The sequence below is a fragment of the Vigna unguiculata genome, chromosome 10 (genome assembly GCF_037176805.1).
Source record: "Vigna unguiculata cultivar grain cowpea cultivar isolate G323 ecotype 2 chromosome 10, ASM3717680v1, whole genome shotgun sequence".
NCBI classification, from domain to species: Eukaryota; Viridiplantae; Streptophyta; class Magnoliopsida; order Fabales; family Fabaceae; genus Vigna; species Vigna unguiculata.
Genome location: NC_140801.1, coordinates 2,960,369 through 2,975,639, shown reverse-complemented (window position 1 = coordinate 2,975,639; position 15,271 = coordinate 2,960,369). Strand labels below are relative to the sequence as shown.

Below are 15,271 nucleotides of genomic sequence, written 5' to 3'. Positions count from 1 at the left end.
AATGGTTTTTTTTTATCAGTTCTTCCTTTGTCGACTATAAATTTAACTCCCAATGAGAACTTTTGAAACAAATTTTGATTAAATTAAAACTGTTTTCTATGTATACGTAGTACTATTTGTACACTATGTTTTTAATGTGCATTCATAATTAATATTTTAATCAAGATAAAATTCATTAATGCAAAATTCTCTAGAATTAGTGTCACTGAAAGGTTCTCTTACCAAGCTCATTTAATCACATTGCTAGTGTATGCAACTAGCTATAAGTAATAGTAATCAAAAGGAAATGTGTTCATCAAATAGACAAATAAGAAATTTTAACAGATGCATTTTGGTAACTCCATTTCCATGCTAAAGACACCATGTTTATATTATCCACCACATTCAATAATCGTCAGTAATTTCTTTCCATGGTTTGATACAAAATTTTACCATTATCATTCAATGGCGCAACTACTCGTCACTATACAAGAATACATCTCACCTGCATGTCACATCTTCCAAAATGACAATCTTTTCCTAAGGTTAAAAAGATGCATTTAAGAATGAAATTCTATAATTTACTCCATATCTTCAGGTCCTTTATCTTCAGAAGCTTTACTTTGGATTCTGTTGAAGTGAACAAGGAATTCTGTATTACCCTCAGCACCTTTCAGAGGAGACTCAATCGAACCTTTACAACAGAAACCAAAATTCTCTACTCCCGTTATAATCCTCTCAAGGACCTGAATTGCAGAATTCAACCACTTTCACAATAAGTCAAATATTGGTGTTAAAATAGTTAAGCAATAAACAAAGCTCTACAAATATCAGAACTTTTAGAGGTTTTTGTTTTACTAATTACCTAATTTTATAAATTTAAGTGTTTGAGAAAACACAGATGGATACATTGAGACAGATAAGCCATCAAATGTTTACCCTCATGCACTAAAAATGTCTTTCCCTTTTTCCTCTTTTCTTTGTTTATAGAATTAAGAATCATGAATGTATGAATGTAGTTCCAACATTTTGCAATGTTCTATCGTTAATAATTCTCACTACAATGCAGTTAGTGCAGGGGTCCTCACCCAAGATTGCTGCTAGACATTACAATCATCATGAAACAAATCTTGAAATTTATACATAGAACACTATGGAGTTAAGACTTGAGTTTCATACTATACAAATCCAACAAAACAGAAAAATCGGAGATCTAAACTTCATTTATGGCTCAAATTTTCTGAGTCAGTATCCTTTCAGTTTATTATAAAAGTTATTGTAAAAGAATAGATAAAAAACAGAATCATCCACATGAATCACAACATAGGATGTGTGATAAGGTAAAAAAGGTAAATCTTGCCCAGAATAACAATTTTTCCAAAAGGTTGTTTGTTGATTCGTTTTTAACTTAAGAAGGCTAATGTATTTAGTATACAACAGAAGAATGTATTGAAAGCGAAAAATACGAAAAAGAATAATGAGTTGTCATACAAAAACCAAAGAGAAGAAAAAAAGCTGAACACGAATATTACTATTAGCTCAAACTAATAGTAATAGATAGAGATATTATTCCCATATACGAAGACTACTCTGTCTCATAAGGTGTGATGTCTTGCTTAACTTAGCTAATTTAAATTAGATGGTGTTAGAAGGGATAAAATAGAATATAGGGCCTAACATAAACAGTGTTTGCCTGTTTGGTTCCACACTTGTCTTCAGATAGTTCTATTTCTACTAATTAGATTTTGAGAACAAACAATCTGATCAGGCAGCAAAAAATGACGCACCTCTTGATGAACAATGGGATCTTTAACTATCCCTCCTTTTCCTACCTGAACAGAAAATTACATAAAGGAGTTAGAAATAGTATTTATTTATTCTTTATTTACAAGAGACTGGGACAACAATGATGATTATTTAATACAAAACTAAAATGAGTATAATGCCATTTGCTGCCAAATATTAACTCATTAACAGGTATATTGGTACAAAGATTGCCTTTTCATGAATTACATTGACTTGACACACAATCTATGCAGCAAAATGAACAACTCGACTTCACATTATTGATATGCTTTAAAATTTGAAAAGAGTGTATCTTAGCAATTTATTTGAGAAATAATATCATTGGAAATCCCAAATAAAATCCATTAGCCGAGAACCAAAGAGGTCATCCCGTGACAATCTAGGTAAAACATATCCCCTTTAGATGTCCCACCAGCATTCCACTCCAACGAAAGACACCTACACAGAATTACTATACACTCCCGCAAGAACTAAATCACTCAAATTTATCTTACGAACCTGATGCAATCTGAGGGATACACCATGTTCACCAAATAAGCATATAAGCAACCTCTCAATAAATCAAGACAAAGGAGAGGAGGAAAAAGTGAATGAAGCAAATGCAAGGGCGTGCTTGTAGTACTAGTATTTCATCCAGTTACCAAAACTTATTCCATATCGTATAGCCAAGAAGAGAATATTTAAATGTACATTATTATTGCTGACCATAACAAAACAGAGTTAAATTATATGAAAAAGAGTATGAATTCCTCACTTGAGATCTACGAGCTTCAAATTGTGGTTTAACCAAAGTCACTAATGCTGCATTTTCCTTCATGACATTCACCACAGCAGGCATGACCTATTAAAAGAATATAAGAACATTTAGTGGAGCAAGAAGGCTAATAATACCTAGTTCCTAATTCAGTGAAAATCATCTAAAGCGTCTAAAGTGTCTTCCGTTATCCTTTTCAGGTTGCTTACAAAGGATGAACAACCTCTTAATAATCAAGAGAAACAGGAAACAAGATTATGATGGTAAACTTTCATTTTCATTTCAACTGAAATAGGAATGTAGGATTATGATTGACCTGATTTCAGGGCTTACCAAGAGAATAGAGATGAATGAGAGGTCTAAAGTCACCAAATCAACATTTTGTGGGAGTTCAGTAAGATATCTTAAATTTGTCCGTTCTATCACTGATACACGTTCATCTCTTCGAATTTTGTCAGCTACCTAAATAAGTTAATAATCATAGCCAATAGTGAATCACAATGCGTGATTGATATGCAGTGGCAATGAAGAAAATGAAAAATGAATGATTTCATAAGTTACCTGTCCATAACCTACGTCAACACCATAAACATGTGATGCACCATACTGAAGTAAGCAATCAGTAAATCCTCCAGTTGAAAGCCCAGAATCAAGGGCTACTTTACCAGTAACATCAACACCAAGCTGTTCGATGGCAGCTTCCAACTTATGCCCAGCTCTGCATTGATGTAAAAAGGTCAAACAAGAAGACAATTTCAGCAGAGTAGTAGTTGAGATATCATTTCAAATAAATTGAGCTTAATGTCTTCACCTACATACATATTTGGGAACATCAGCTATTATCTCCACAATAGCCTTTTCAGGTACAGGGGTACCAGCTTTATTTATCACCTTTCCATCCACATACACTTTGCCTGCATCCCATATGTTAAAAGTATTGCTTAATATATTGTGTTTTCTCACAATGAACAAGCAGAAAAAGAGTCAAGATGACCAATCACTCCTGATTGCCAAAATAAATATGCACATACATTTAAGTGTAATGAGTAAACAAATGACAGGTAGCACGGAAAAGAAAGAGAAAAGGAACAAGGTTCTGAAATATATCAGTTGCATTGCAGTACCCCTGTTTTTGAGTTGCATTACATTTGACCTGAAGTTTTAAATAGGTTCAGACTTTATTCTACTCTAGTTTGATAACTTTTATCAAGCAGAAGTTCCATTAAAAACATTCTTTTAGGCACATCATGCCAGTATACAAATCAACTTATGTAAGATCCTAGAACGTCATTCAGATAAAACTATAAGGATATTTCATACATCCAGAGTCTAGAATGCAAGATCATGATGTCTAACCTTCTCCAACAGCTGAAAGAAAGTTAAAAAAACAAATCCTTTTTAGCTCTCAATGCAAACCTCATCAGATGATATAACTACCACATGCTAATACAATCTAGCATTGCAAATTTAACATCAGAAGATGAGGCAATGCTGCACATTCGACAATCATGAAATTAATATTTTACTAAAGAAAATATTACAAGGAGAGAAGTTAAAAGTAGGGAAGACAACAAATACTCATACACAAAAAAGACCAAGAGAAACAGCAAAGGAACTGGTTCAATCTCTTTTATATACATAAACATAATTTCCCTTTTACAGCATATAACTGCTACATTAGTTGCCCCGTGATTTATATAGCCCAGGCGAACTGCTTGACTGAGCATCTATATACCTACGAAGCAACAACACCTTTTGTTGAATAACATGTCACGGTGTCTGACACTTTTAGGACATGACACTTGTCGGACATGCCTCCAACAGCTGTCCAACACTACTCAGCCATGTCATAATGTTTTTTTTTCTTTGGCTCAGACACCTTTTCAACACATCTTAGATGCCTCTTTAAAACGGATAAGCATGAGTGAAGAAAGTGAACTGACACCTATTCTTGATTAAACACTTCCTAGACACTACTATATTACAAAAGTACAAGAGAAATTAAAGGAAAACAACTTATATTAAAAGAATACATGACTCATTTTTTCAGGTTTGTTTCTATAAAGACTTAACCAGATATTTCACTATTAGGATACATGTGTTGTATTTTACTGGGAAGGATGTTATTACATGAAAACTGTAACATAATTTGTTTTTTTAATGTGAAATATACAAATCTTTATTCTCAATTTAGATTTTTGTCACATTAATTATATGTTTATATATCAGTGATGTCCTATTTTTTACATTAGCTGTGTTCTTGTGTTTGTATCAGAGTACCGCGTGGGTGTCAGTGCTTCATAGCTATATACTAACATTGAAAATAAAAACTGAAATTAGTTACCTTGCAAAATCCATGATTGGATGATAGATCTACTGTATTGCTGATATTTTTCAAGACATATTTCATCCAGCCGCTTTTTCCTAAAAGGTAAAAAACACAAATAGATACACACTGTTAGTGTAAACAGTACAATATTAAAAAATATATATCAACAAATCTTGAAAAGACTCTTGATGATACCGAAAGCATAACACTATAATGAAGCGAGGTAATCCCGCCACAGATCTTGTAAATTACAATCTCCTAATATTTTAAGCATACTTTATCTTCCCATAGTGGTATTTTGCTCTTTTCTTTCTAATAATTTTTCTCATTCAAGTAAAGACAAAGTAAGACTTAACAATCATTATGATTTTACTCAGTCATCACTTCATTTAAGTCCTTACTTTCTTCAATTTATTAATTTCCAATTACATCTAAAGGTAATTTTGGCCATATAGCAATACTTCATCCAAAATATTTCACTAAGTAGTACATGTCGTGTTGGAAATATTTTAACACGTTAGACTACTAATCAGTAGATAGGCTTTTTGCTGTTGTACCTTTAAGACTAACAATCTGCAGCATCCAGATTGTTTGAGGCATCATCATTTAGTGAAATAAATTGTATAAGGTATTGTCAAAACTTCAAAAGGACAACAGTAGATGCGATTGATAAAAGAAAAAGCAACTCACTTCCCCATTTATGAACAAACTGAATGCCAGCTAAACGGTGTAAATCATTTGTCTTAGCTATATCCAAACTGACCTCACAGTGTTAAAATAAAATGCCCTTAAGCCTTATTTATTAGGCTCTGGCTCCAATACAGCTCATTTAAATAGGTTTGGTCAAGGAACCAGAGTTGCCAAAATTTTTAGAATCTACTAAACTTATCACACCTTTAATGTGAGTGATACCATTATCAACCAAACTAAAAGCACAATTACCATGACATTATATTATTACTACCAAACTAGAAAAAAAAGAAAGAAAGAAGGCTTATTGCCAAACACTGCAACTTCAAGTGCAATTATACAAGCCTTGACTTAGAAACCATTAAATAACTGCAAAGTAATTTGCTTTGTTTGCTCTATCATGTTGATTAAATCAAAACACCATGGCATAATGATGCAACCACCAGCATCGTTCGAGCCTGACTCCACTTTCTTCCGATGAATGTCTCCAAAAGCAGGCAGATTATGTAAGAATCAACATAATGAACTGAGATACGAAAGCTTACTTCTTCACTTGTACAACCTTTCCTGATTTTACAGTAGCATAGCTCCTGAAAGAAGTTGTTATCTGAGCTCTGTCCCATCTCACTAAAGTTAATTTCGTCAAAAATAACAGCAAAGTATTAGTGCACACGCGTTTTTCACAATATACAAGATCATTATTTAGAGGGAATTCTGTGCAAAACTAATTTGTCCACAAACAAATGAGCATTCTATCTATGTACAAAAATAAATAAACATGATACGAACTTTTAGTGTACACATTTTTTCTTATTTTACACTTCATTTCTTACTGTCTTATTGATGCATTGTAATTGTAGACTCTTTCATTTCAGCGTCCTTTTTAAAGTAGTTTTACGATATAGATTAATTACTTTCATTCTCCAAAATCTTATAATTGGAAATAAAAAAGTTGGTGTCTGTCTCTGAACATTCTCTCCGTTAACATTTTCGGTCTTTCCCATCTATAGTCATAATTTTGACAATTAAATGACTACCCAAGTCATCTGACAGGTAGTCATACGTAATTTTTTTTATAAACTGTGTTTTTAATCGTTCATCAATTATTAATTGATTTGACATCATCGGATTATGGATTTAAAAGAATCAAGAACATAGCTTCTTTTCACTAGTGATAACTTTACAAGACCATACAAAGACAACATATATCTGGTTTGTTTCACGCTTTAAGTGCCATTGATACACCGTATTTGTACACTCTACTTCCATTTTCCTCGTCAAAAAATTAAAAAAAAAAAAAACGCAAACAAAAGTGTTTACCTTTCCCGTAATAATAATAAGGCTAAAGAGAAATACTAGCTATTTTCTGAAATTTATGGTTTTTTCCTACGTATCTCTTCACAGAGTGTTCCTAACACTCCTTTAAAGCTAAAATATACTTCGGTCCTCCATCTAAATTTTTCTTAATTCAATTTGGGTCCTTAAGTTTAAACAATTTCTCCATAATCTCTTAAACGACTCTATTGCCAAATTGGTATTTTCTTGTAAACTTCCTAACGTCATCATGCGGACATTTGCCACAAATAAACTAAAATGCTTAAATTTTGGATGACCATTTTGATAAAGACAAATTTAATTTAACCTCCCCACTTCAACAGAAGAGAGTAAAACTTATTAAATTCAGAACACTTTCGGAATAATTTCTCCATAATCACTTCTAGATGAAAAACCAAGAGCACAAAAATGAAATGGGCGATTCTATAAGCTAAAATTACATTATTAAATTAGCTTATCTCCTTGTTAAAAACTAAAATTTAACAAATGAAAAAAAATCATCCATAAACTAATTTTAACTTACAGATTTCAATAGTTCTTTTTCTTTTTATCTTTCAAAAGAGTGTAGGAAGAGAAATTTGAGCATTCGTACCCTCAGATTGAACAGAGATGTGGGAATAAATTTATATTTTGACCTAATAACAACAACAACAATAGTTTGAGAAGATATTCGATAGAGAGTGTACCTGAGAATGGGCGCTTCGGAATTCGAAGCCGAGAAAGAAAAGCTAACGTTGTCTCGTTGTGAAAACCTCGTGAGATGGTTACTGGGTGCTTCAGAAACTGCAAAGCCATGTTTTTTTTTTTTTCGTCTGATGAACGAAGTGAGTGAAGCTTTCACAAGCCACTAATATGGTTACTGCGCTTCAAGATTTTTTATTTTCGATTTTAAACTGAAAATGTGGGACTTCAAGAAAAAAATGAAATAGTATACACACATTTTTATTTTCACTGTCTCCATTTTTTATTTTTCTTTTATTATATCTTATATTAAATTTGCCACTTAGAAGAAGATCAAACTTCTTATAATTTGATTTTTTGAAGATACTTATTTATATTTGTATAATTTAATCATACGCTTAAATAATTATTTGCTAAATTTTAGTTTTAAGGGATTCTTTTTAAAAAATTGATAATTTTTATTTAATGGTTTTTTTAAATTTAGTTATTTTTAAATTAAAATAATTATTTATCATAAAATTATGAAATTATTCATATTAATTTTTAGAATTTATATCTGTATATAAAAAGGATTTCTTTTTACATTTCATAATTTTAAATTTATTTTTTATTTACTGACTTTTAAATGGTTATGAATTTCATTTTCATTTCTTCATCTTAATATTTATAATTTTTATGATAATATTTATGTAGTTTTTATTATTTCTTTTAATCTATTTTTCTTAAAACTTAAAAATCAGAGACACACAAAAAGTATGACTTCTTACTTGTTATAAATAAAAATAATATATTCTCTAAATCATTATGAGGAATATAACATTTTGATCTCTTAAACTATTTGTTTTTTCTTTCTTTCTTTCTTCAAGCCACATTGTTCTTAATTTTCTAGTATATTCTATCCTAAATTGCTCATATTTTACTACAAAAAAATTAATATATGCAACTAATTTTAAAAATAAAAAATAATTAATCATCAAAAGTTACTACAAAAATTAGTGTCTTATGGATTTTCTTAATGTAGTGTTTGTAAGAAAATAATAAATTTGAATTGATCATTAATATAAAAATCTTTTCTACCCTGATCGATCATGTCTTATATCATATATAAAAAAATGTAAAAATTTTGTAATAATTATTTCATTTAATATTTGTAATTGATTAATGATGTGACTTTTTACAATCTATTAAAACTGTAACTAATCTATAGAAGAAATTAGTTGGTATTATTAGTAAACATTGTTTAAGGCCGGAAAGAAGTATGGTGGAGTGAGGACCAGAGAATCCCTATCTCTTCTAAATTTATGGACAAAACAAAATGTTTCATTTTTTATGTTTGCATCAAAACTACCAACTGTCTTTGAGTTAGTTATTTTTTCTTTCTTCATTCTCCAACCACTGCAGCACCTACTTCATGCTATCATTCTTATGGCCCTTCAAGCTTTTTATGGCTCTGCATGCTGTTTCCGTTCCCACCTTCTTCACTCTTCTTCTTCCACCACTGCATCTCCACCATTTCTTGCTGCAAGGAGGTTCCAATCATGCTCTTCAAGAAAATCTCTCAAATTGAATTGTAGCTCAAGTGCCAATAATGATGACCAAGTACGCTTTTTGTGTTAATGGGGTTTCCCAATTTTGCCTCTTGAAACTTTGTTTCAAACTGTTTGTTAGCTCTAGTGCAGGATTATCTTCTGGATGCTCCAGTTTCTGTTGGAGATGGATTCTCTTTCAGTGGAGGTAAAAAACTAATCGGTGGAGTATGTTGTGTGGAAAACCGATTAGACCACAGGCTTATACTTTTTGTGGTTTTGAAAATTTTGTTTTGAATTTGTGGTTTCTTCTATTCTGACAGGAAAGTATTCAGAAGGGCCAAGTCCAAGTGATGAATGGTTTAAGCAAGGGAAAATGGTAATTAGTAATTAACTTTCACCCTTTTCCTTTTTATTTCTCAATCTTAAAAGGGGTTCCGTTCCAATAATATTCTACAGGAATGTTATGCATAGTGATCTCCTTCTACCTCAGGGGATCATAAGTTTGTTTATTGAAAAAAAAAATGTTATCTGTTCAATCCTCTAGTTATGTGAAGTGTCATGATTTCGTCACTCTTTGCTTGACTGAAAGCAATGAGTGTAATGAAACCCTAATTTAGGAATTGATTTGATTGCATTTTGCTTGCTTTTGGGACCAAATTTATGAGAAAATGTTTGGAGAACCAAAGTGAAGACATCAGCTGTTACACCAATTGGTGACAAAATCTTTTGAGGACCTAAGAGATTGTGTTTGTATATTTGGATGAAACGAAGGGTTTAGTCTTTTTGATTAAAATATTGAAGTATGATTCAACTCACACTTGAGTCCAACAATCTCTCCAAGGTTCTTTCCATAAGAAATACCGGGAAATTCGAAACATATGAATTGTGAAAAAACTAATATATAAGAGATCATGACACCACTGTTAGTTCAAAATTTTAAGACATTGAATTTGTGGGTCTTTTCTTCTTATATGTTGCTTTTATTGCTCAATTTCATTCAACATGAGACATTTAACTCACACAAACTGATATGGAGGAAATTCTCGTTATGTTGTTTCAGCTTCTCTTCCCTGAGGTTGCAATGTTGTTATTTAAAGCCATTCTTTTGGATTTACCATCAGTTTTCTGATATATTATCAGGTTAAAGCCTATTCAATTCCTGGCGCTGGTGAAAAGGCAAAAGATCCAATTTTTGGACTTGCCATGGGTGCTGGTTCTCAAGCTACTGGCGATCGGTTTAGGTAAACTAGATTTACTTTTACATGTCCAATGATTTTCCATCTTCTTGTTGAAGAACCAGGAGAATTCAGAAAAAGAAAACATATATACAACAATAAACACATAATGCTTAAGACTTATTTGAATTTGTAGGACTTTTCTGCAAATAGAAATGACAAGTTATATTATTTTCTGGAATACTAATTGAACCATATTTTGTCAATATGATTTTACATGATAGATGGTTTTGTGTTGAAAGTGGGAGTGCTGATAATCCACCAGTGATACTAATCCATGGTTTTCCTTCACAGGTGAGCATCATTAATTAACACTAATGTAACATAGGGCCTCTAGAACTGTGTTATTATATGAATTTTCAATCCGTGCTTTCTTAATTTTAAATTGTGATGATATGAGAATAAGATTAGTTTGCTTTTGTTTTCTTTGTTATTTTTAACAGATAATTGTAATCAAGGCATTCTTGTGTTTTGTCCACAAACCACAATCTGATTTGAATTCTATCAGAAGTTGAATGCATGTTCATGACTCTATAGATGCGTGAAACAATTGTAAAGAGAATACGCAAACATTAAAAGACAGACACAAAGTCTTTCTGAATTTGTTTTAAGCTATTAAATAGTGGTTATAATAAAAGTCATATATATTGAGAAACCACAAATTTTTACTGGTAAATTGATGATGCTGCCAGGCATATTCTTATCGCAAAGTTCTTCCGGTACTCTCCAAGGACTATCATGCCATAGCCTTTGACTGGCTAGGTAAGATCACAATTTCAATTTATCGAATTTAAAATTGCTCTTACTTTATTTGTTGGGTTCTTTCTGAGCTATGCTTTGTCATTGATTGCTTCATGGAATTTTAATCATACATACCAAATTGATTATGCTATAAGAATTATGGTTCATGAAAGGATTTCACAAGAATGCCTTTAGTCTTCTACTCTGGATCAACCTTTAAGTACTATATTATACCTGTTTAAATCTCCTCTTCATTGAAACTATTGCAATCTCTTTCAGAACAAGAGGTTCCTTTAATATTGAACACTATTATGTCATTATCCATAAAGAGGAGCCTTTGATTTATCTCTAATTTAGGAGACTTGTGCTTCAATCTGTACCTAATGACCAGTTTACAAATTTTTGTTCAACCAATTTATCATTAAATGGATTAATGTTTTTCTCATTCTTTTTTAACACTTTTACCAACATTTCCTTAGCTTATTAATTCACCAGTGCAGAATCGGAAATGATCACTCCATTAATTCTTTTTTCTCTCAGGATTCGGGTTTTCTGATAAGCCCCAACCCAGATATGGGTTTGACTACACTCTAGATGGTAATTTCTTTAGTGTCTCAAACAATCTTAAATAGTAACCGGTGGTTTATGAAAGTTCATGTTTTGACAAACAAATGTCTAGAATGTGTTGTTTTTGTTTTTTCCTGCAGAATATGTGTCATCATTGGAGTCACTTATTGATGAACTAGCTGCTACTAAAGTCTCACTTGTTGTCCAGGTAAGTTTGCCTGAGTTGAAAAAAAGCATCAATCTTGTTACCAAAATTAGCTGTTCTTTGACATGTGATAGGAAATTCTTTAATCTTTTTTGCTCACAGGGATATTTTTCGCCAGTTGTAGTTAAGTATGCTAGCATCCACCAGGACAAGCTCAGCAACTTAATACTCCTTAATCCACCTGTATGTTTGTTTTAACCATCAAACTCAACTTTATCTTACTATAGAACTGTCAGTATTTTGAAGTTAGAAAAGAATAGTTGATGGGATAAAGAAAATTGTGGGGACACTAGAATGTGAAAGTAGTAGTTGGAAGAAGTGTATTTTGTAGTTGTGTGTGTTGTATTTTACATCAAATAGTAGTGCACATGGGTACTTTATAGACCTCATTTCACTTACATGATTATTCTAGAAAATGCTAGCTAGACTTACATGGAAAGTTCTAGACTTTTTACCTGTGTAGAATTTTATGAAATTTTACTTTCTATCTCAGACTTTTCTACAATGTTCGAGAATTTGCATTACATTTTAATAATAACTCATTCCACCATCACATCATCAATCAAAGGATAAGTTTCTCTTAGTTCAGTGTCATACAACCTCATTTTTCTTCATATTCTAGAAACTTCACACATCATTGTTCTAGTTTTTTCTTGTAAAAGGAACTTGTTTCTTGACTTTACATTTTCATTCTATTTTAATATCAGTATCTATCTGAAGTATCTTCCTATGTACTTCTTAACAGTTATCACCTTGAATTCCTTCTTATTTTATAAGCTAACAGCTAAACATGCAAAGCTCCCATCAACATTGTCCATTTTCAGCAACTTTCTGCTAGGTGAAATATTTTCACAGGTATAAAATCTGAATAGATCTTTTTAAGGTTTGAATGTGGCCTTTTACTTGAATTAATAGTTTGGTAGGTTCTTAAAGGTTTTATTTATATAATCTATGCATAATCAGGATCCATTAAGGGCCAGTGACAAAGCTCTAACAAGCTGTGGTCCCTATAAAATGAAAGAAGAAGATGCAATGGTCTATAGACGTCCCTATCTTACATCTGGTTCTTCAGGCTTTGCACTAAATGCAATTAGCAGGAACATGTCCAAAGACCTCAAGGTGAAAATTTACATTCATTGAATCGGTTCTATTGATTCACATGTATTTTTCTCTAATGTATTGAAAACAGTGGTCAATGAGTAAGGGTGTGTTTCGAAACTTACCAAATTGAATGAACATTTTTTTCTATATTAGTATGTATAGCTTTATTTTATTCCTTTGGCCGTAATTTCTATTAGTTTTTACAAACAGTCCCTTAATGAAGTACTAGAAAAGTATAAGGTTATTTCTATAACTACTTTTTCAGAGCATTAACTTCTGTCTTCATTATGTTTTGATTGGATCTAAATTCCGTGTCCATGTCTTGTTTGGTGTCTGTGTTAGTATCCGTGCTATATAGCTTAGCACTTAAAATTTACGATGGCTTTTAACAAAATTTTGTTCTTTGGTTTGGTTTTTCTCTGGAGTTCAGAATTTGGATACCATATATAAGTGGAAGTTAATGGTTTTTTGTTCAAAATTTGGATACCATATATACATTAGTTTTTTTTGTTCAAAATTCAGAAATGCAAAGATCATTGTACTGCACTGTCAAAAACACTATCCCAAGTTTTTCTAGTTCCTTAGTAACTCAAAAGTAGCAAGTTACATTCTTAGTGCAGAAAATATACATATAAAATACTGTTTTCTGCTATTTACTAAGATTGTGGTGTTTGCTTGATTCACTTTTTCCTTTAGAGATATGTTGAGGATATGCATAGAATACTGAAGGACAAAGATTGGAAAGTTCGAACCACAATATGTTGGGGCCAAAGAGACCGTTGGTTGAGCTATGATGGAGTGGAGGATTTCAGCAAGGATTCCAACCACAAACTCATTGAAGTTCCTACGGTAAATTCATTATTCACTTTCTAGTTGCTGGAGTGTTGTTTGTGACCATCATTCCTCACTTGATTTGTTGTTGTTGCAAAGATATGCAGTTCTCATACAACTAAAAGGCCTTCAGTGAACTTTGAATCTCCACAAAACACTTATTGTCATGAAAAAATGGCTTTATGCCTTTTCTGTATTGTTGTTCCCTTTATAAATAACGATAGGTAATTATCACTCATAATTACAAATATCCTAATGTCTGAGTTTTTAGGCTCTTTTAGGAATCCTATAATATACAATTAAGGATAACAAATCAATCTGTAATTTTCCTAGCTTACTTTTAGGAAGGCAAACCAAAATATAAATTCGCAGTTATGACAATATATTATTTGTTGGAAATTTAAGTGTAAATCTAAGTTCACATCAGGTAAAAATGAAAAAGTTGAGTAACATATAAGGTAGAAAATCCACAAACACATTGCTTTAAGGTTTTGAGTTGAAAATGATGTCATTCTCTTATGTGGTTTGACATCCATCATTTGATGATGTCAGAATTGCTAATGGTGGTAGAATTCCATTCTCAAATAGTTTTGGGGTGTTGAAGTTTCTCAATCTAATAAAAAAGTTAGATATTGATTTTTTTTTCTTTAGTGTAAGCCAATTTCTAAATTCCCTTGGTGAGTCATTGGGATGTTTTGGTTCCCTTTCTTAACAACATAAAATCACTTTGTCGGTAATTAGGTAGATTCATTATCTGATATATGCTTGAGGCAACTTCATAGCATCAACATGTAGAAAACAGAACATAGTTACTAGGTGCAGTACAAAGGTTTCCTTTGCACTATAACTGCTTCAACTTGAATACTTAAAAATAAATATGGAAATTATTTTAGTATTAACTAATGATTTGTTTTAACATAGACTTTCTTTATTGACAAATCTTATGCTATTTTCAAAGGAGAAAGGTAGAATTAACTTCTCTGCACTTTGTAGGCTGGTCATCATGTGCAGGAAGATTGTGGTGAAGAAGTTGGACAACTTATTTGCAGGATAATAAGTAGAAGAACCTAGACATGAGGATATTTTCCCTTTGTTCCAACATGCTCAAAGTTTTTGTTACATTTTTCCTTATCTTTTTTCTTGTTCTCTGTCATTTTTTACAAATCTTGGTTTATTGCCAATGTTGCTTTGCAGAGAGAGGCATTTTTAAAGGTAAAATAAAAAATATATTGATGATGTATATCTCCTTCTAAGCTCTATCTCTTGGTACAGTGAAAACTAAAGCTTTCATTTGTAGAATCATAGTAATTTGTTGTCTCTTTAATACAAAGTACAGCTTTAAAGCCATGTTTTTTAGTGTAAAGTAGCATCAAAATGTTCACCCGAAGAAAATACACCACATAATATAGCATCATATAAGTGTTTTTGGTATTATTTTCTACTCAAAGTAAGTTTTTAACTCAATATTCAATATGAATTGTTAAAAAG

The 15,271-nt window shown here is 31.6% G+C and overlaps 2 protein-coding genes across 3 annotated transcripts; one reads left to right on the top strand and one right to left on the bottom strand.

The window, feature by feature from the left end:
* Positions 1-343: 343 nt before the first annotated feature.
* LOC114166063 (bacterial hemolysin-like protein) lies at positions 344-7,753 on the bottom strand. The gene is made up of 9 exons (XM_028050715.2): positions 7,580-7,753; positions 6,104-6,185; positions 4,884-4,963; positions 3,351-3,453; positions 3,101-3,257; positions 2,873-3,001; positions 2,540-2,626; positions 1,767-1,811; positions 344-725 (listed from the first exon to the last, which is right to left on the bottom strand). Exons 1-9 carry the CDS (start codon positions 7,686-7,688, stop codon positions 561-563), a joined length of 957 nt encoding a protein of 318 aa, XP_027906516.2. The 5' UTR covers positions 7,689-7,753; the 3' UTR covers positions 344-560.
* A 1,149-nt stretch (positions 7,754-8,902) lies between these two features.
* On the top strand, positions 8,903-15,023 carry LOC114166547 (alpha/beta-Hydrolases superfamily protein). Of its 2 annotated transcripts, none has more exons than XM_028051294.2 (13): positions 8,903-9,173; positions 9,254-9,308; positions 9,424-9,479; positions 10,244-10,344; positions 10,563-10,632; positions 11,031-11,100; positions 11,620-11,676; positions 11,787-11,854; positions 11,954-12,034; positions 12,629-12,706; positions 12,815-12,970; positions 13,649-13,801; positions 14,777-15,023. In XM_028051294.2, exons 1-13 carry the CDS (start codon positions 8,904-8,906, stop codon positions 14,852-14,854), a joined length of 1,293 nt encoding a protein of 430 aa, XP_027907095.1. In that variant the 5' UTR covers position 8,903; the 3' UTR covers positions 14,855-15,023. The 2 variants fall into 2 exon arrangements, with proteins under 2 accessions (XP_027907095.1, XP_085523827.1); XM_085667701.1 differs by having other exon boundaries at positions 9,042-9,173; positions 9,249-9,308.
* The last annotated feature ends 248 nt before the right edge of the window (positions 15,024-15,271 follow it).

Coding starts and splice junctions, on each gene's coding strand:
- LOC114166063 (XM_028050715.2), bottom strand. CDS start 7,688: ATGGCTTTGCAGTTTCTGAAGCACCCAGTAACCATCTCACGAGGTTTT. Junction 3,002..3,100: donor TTGACGTAGGTTATGGACAG/GTAACTTATGAA, acceptor TAACTTATTTAG/GTAGCTGACAAAATTCGAAG. Junction 1,812..2,539: donor TTGAAGCTCGTAGATCTCAA/GTGAGGAATTCA, acceptor TTTTCTGTTCAG/GTAGGAAAAGGAGGGATAGT.
- LOC114166547 (XM_028051294.2), top strand. CDS start 8,904: ATGTTTGCATCAAAACTACCAACTGTCTTTGAGTTAGTTATTTTTTCT. Junction 9,174..9,253: donor GTGCCAATAATGATGACCAA/GTACGCTTTTTG, acceptor GCTCTAGTGCAG/GATTATCTTCTGGATGCTCC. Junction 11,677..11,786: donor GTTTGACTACACTCTAGATG/GTAATTTCTTTA, acceptor TTTTTCCTGCAG/AATATGTGTCATCATTGGAG.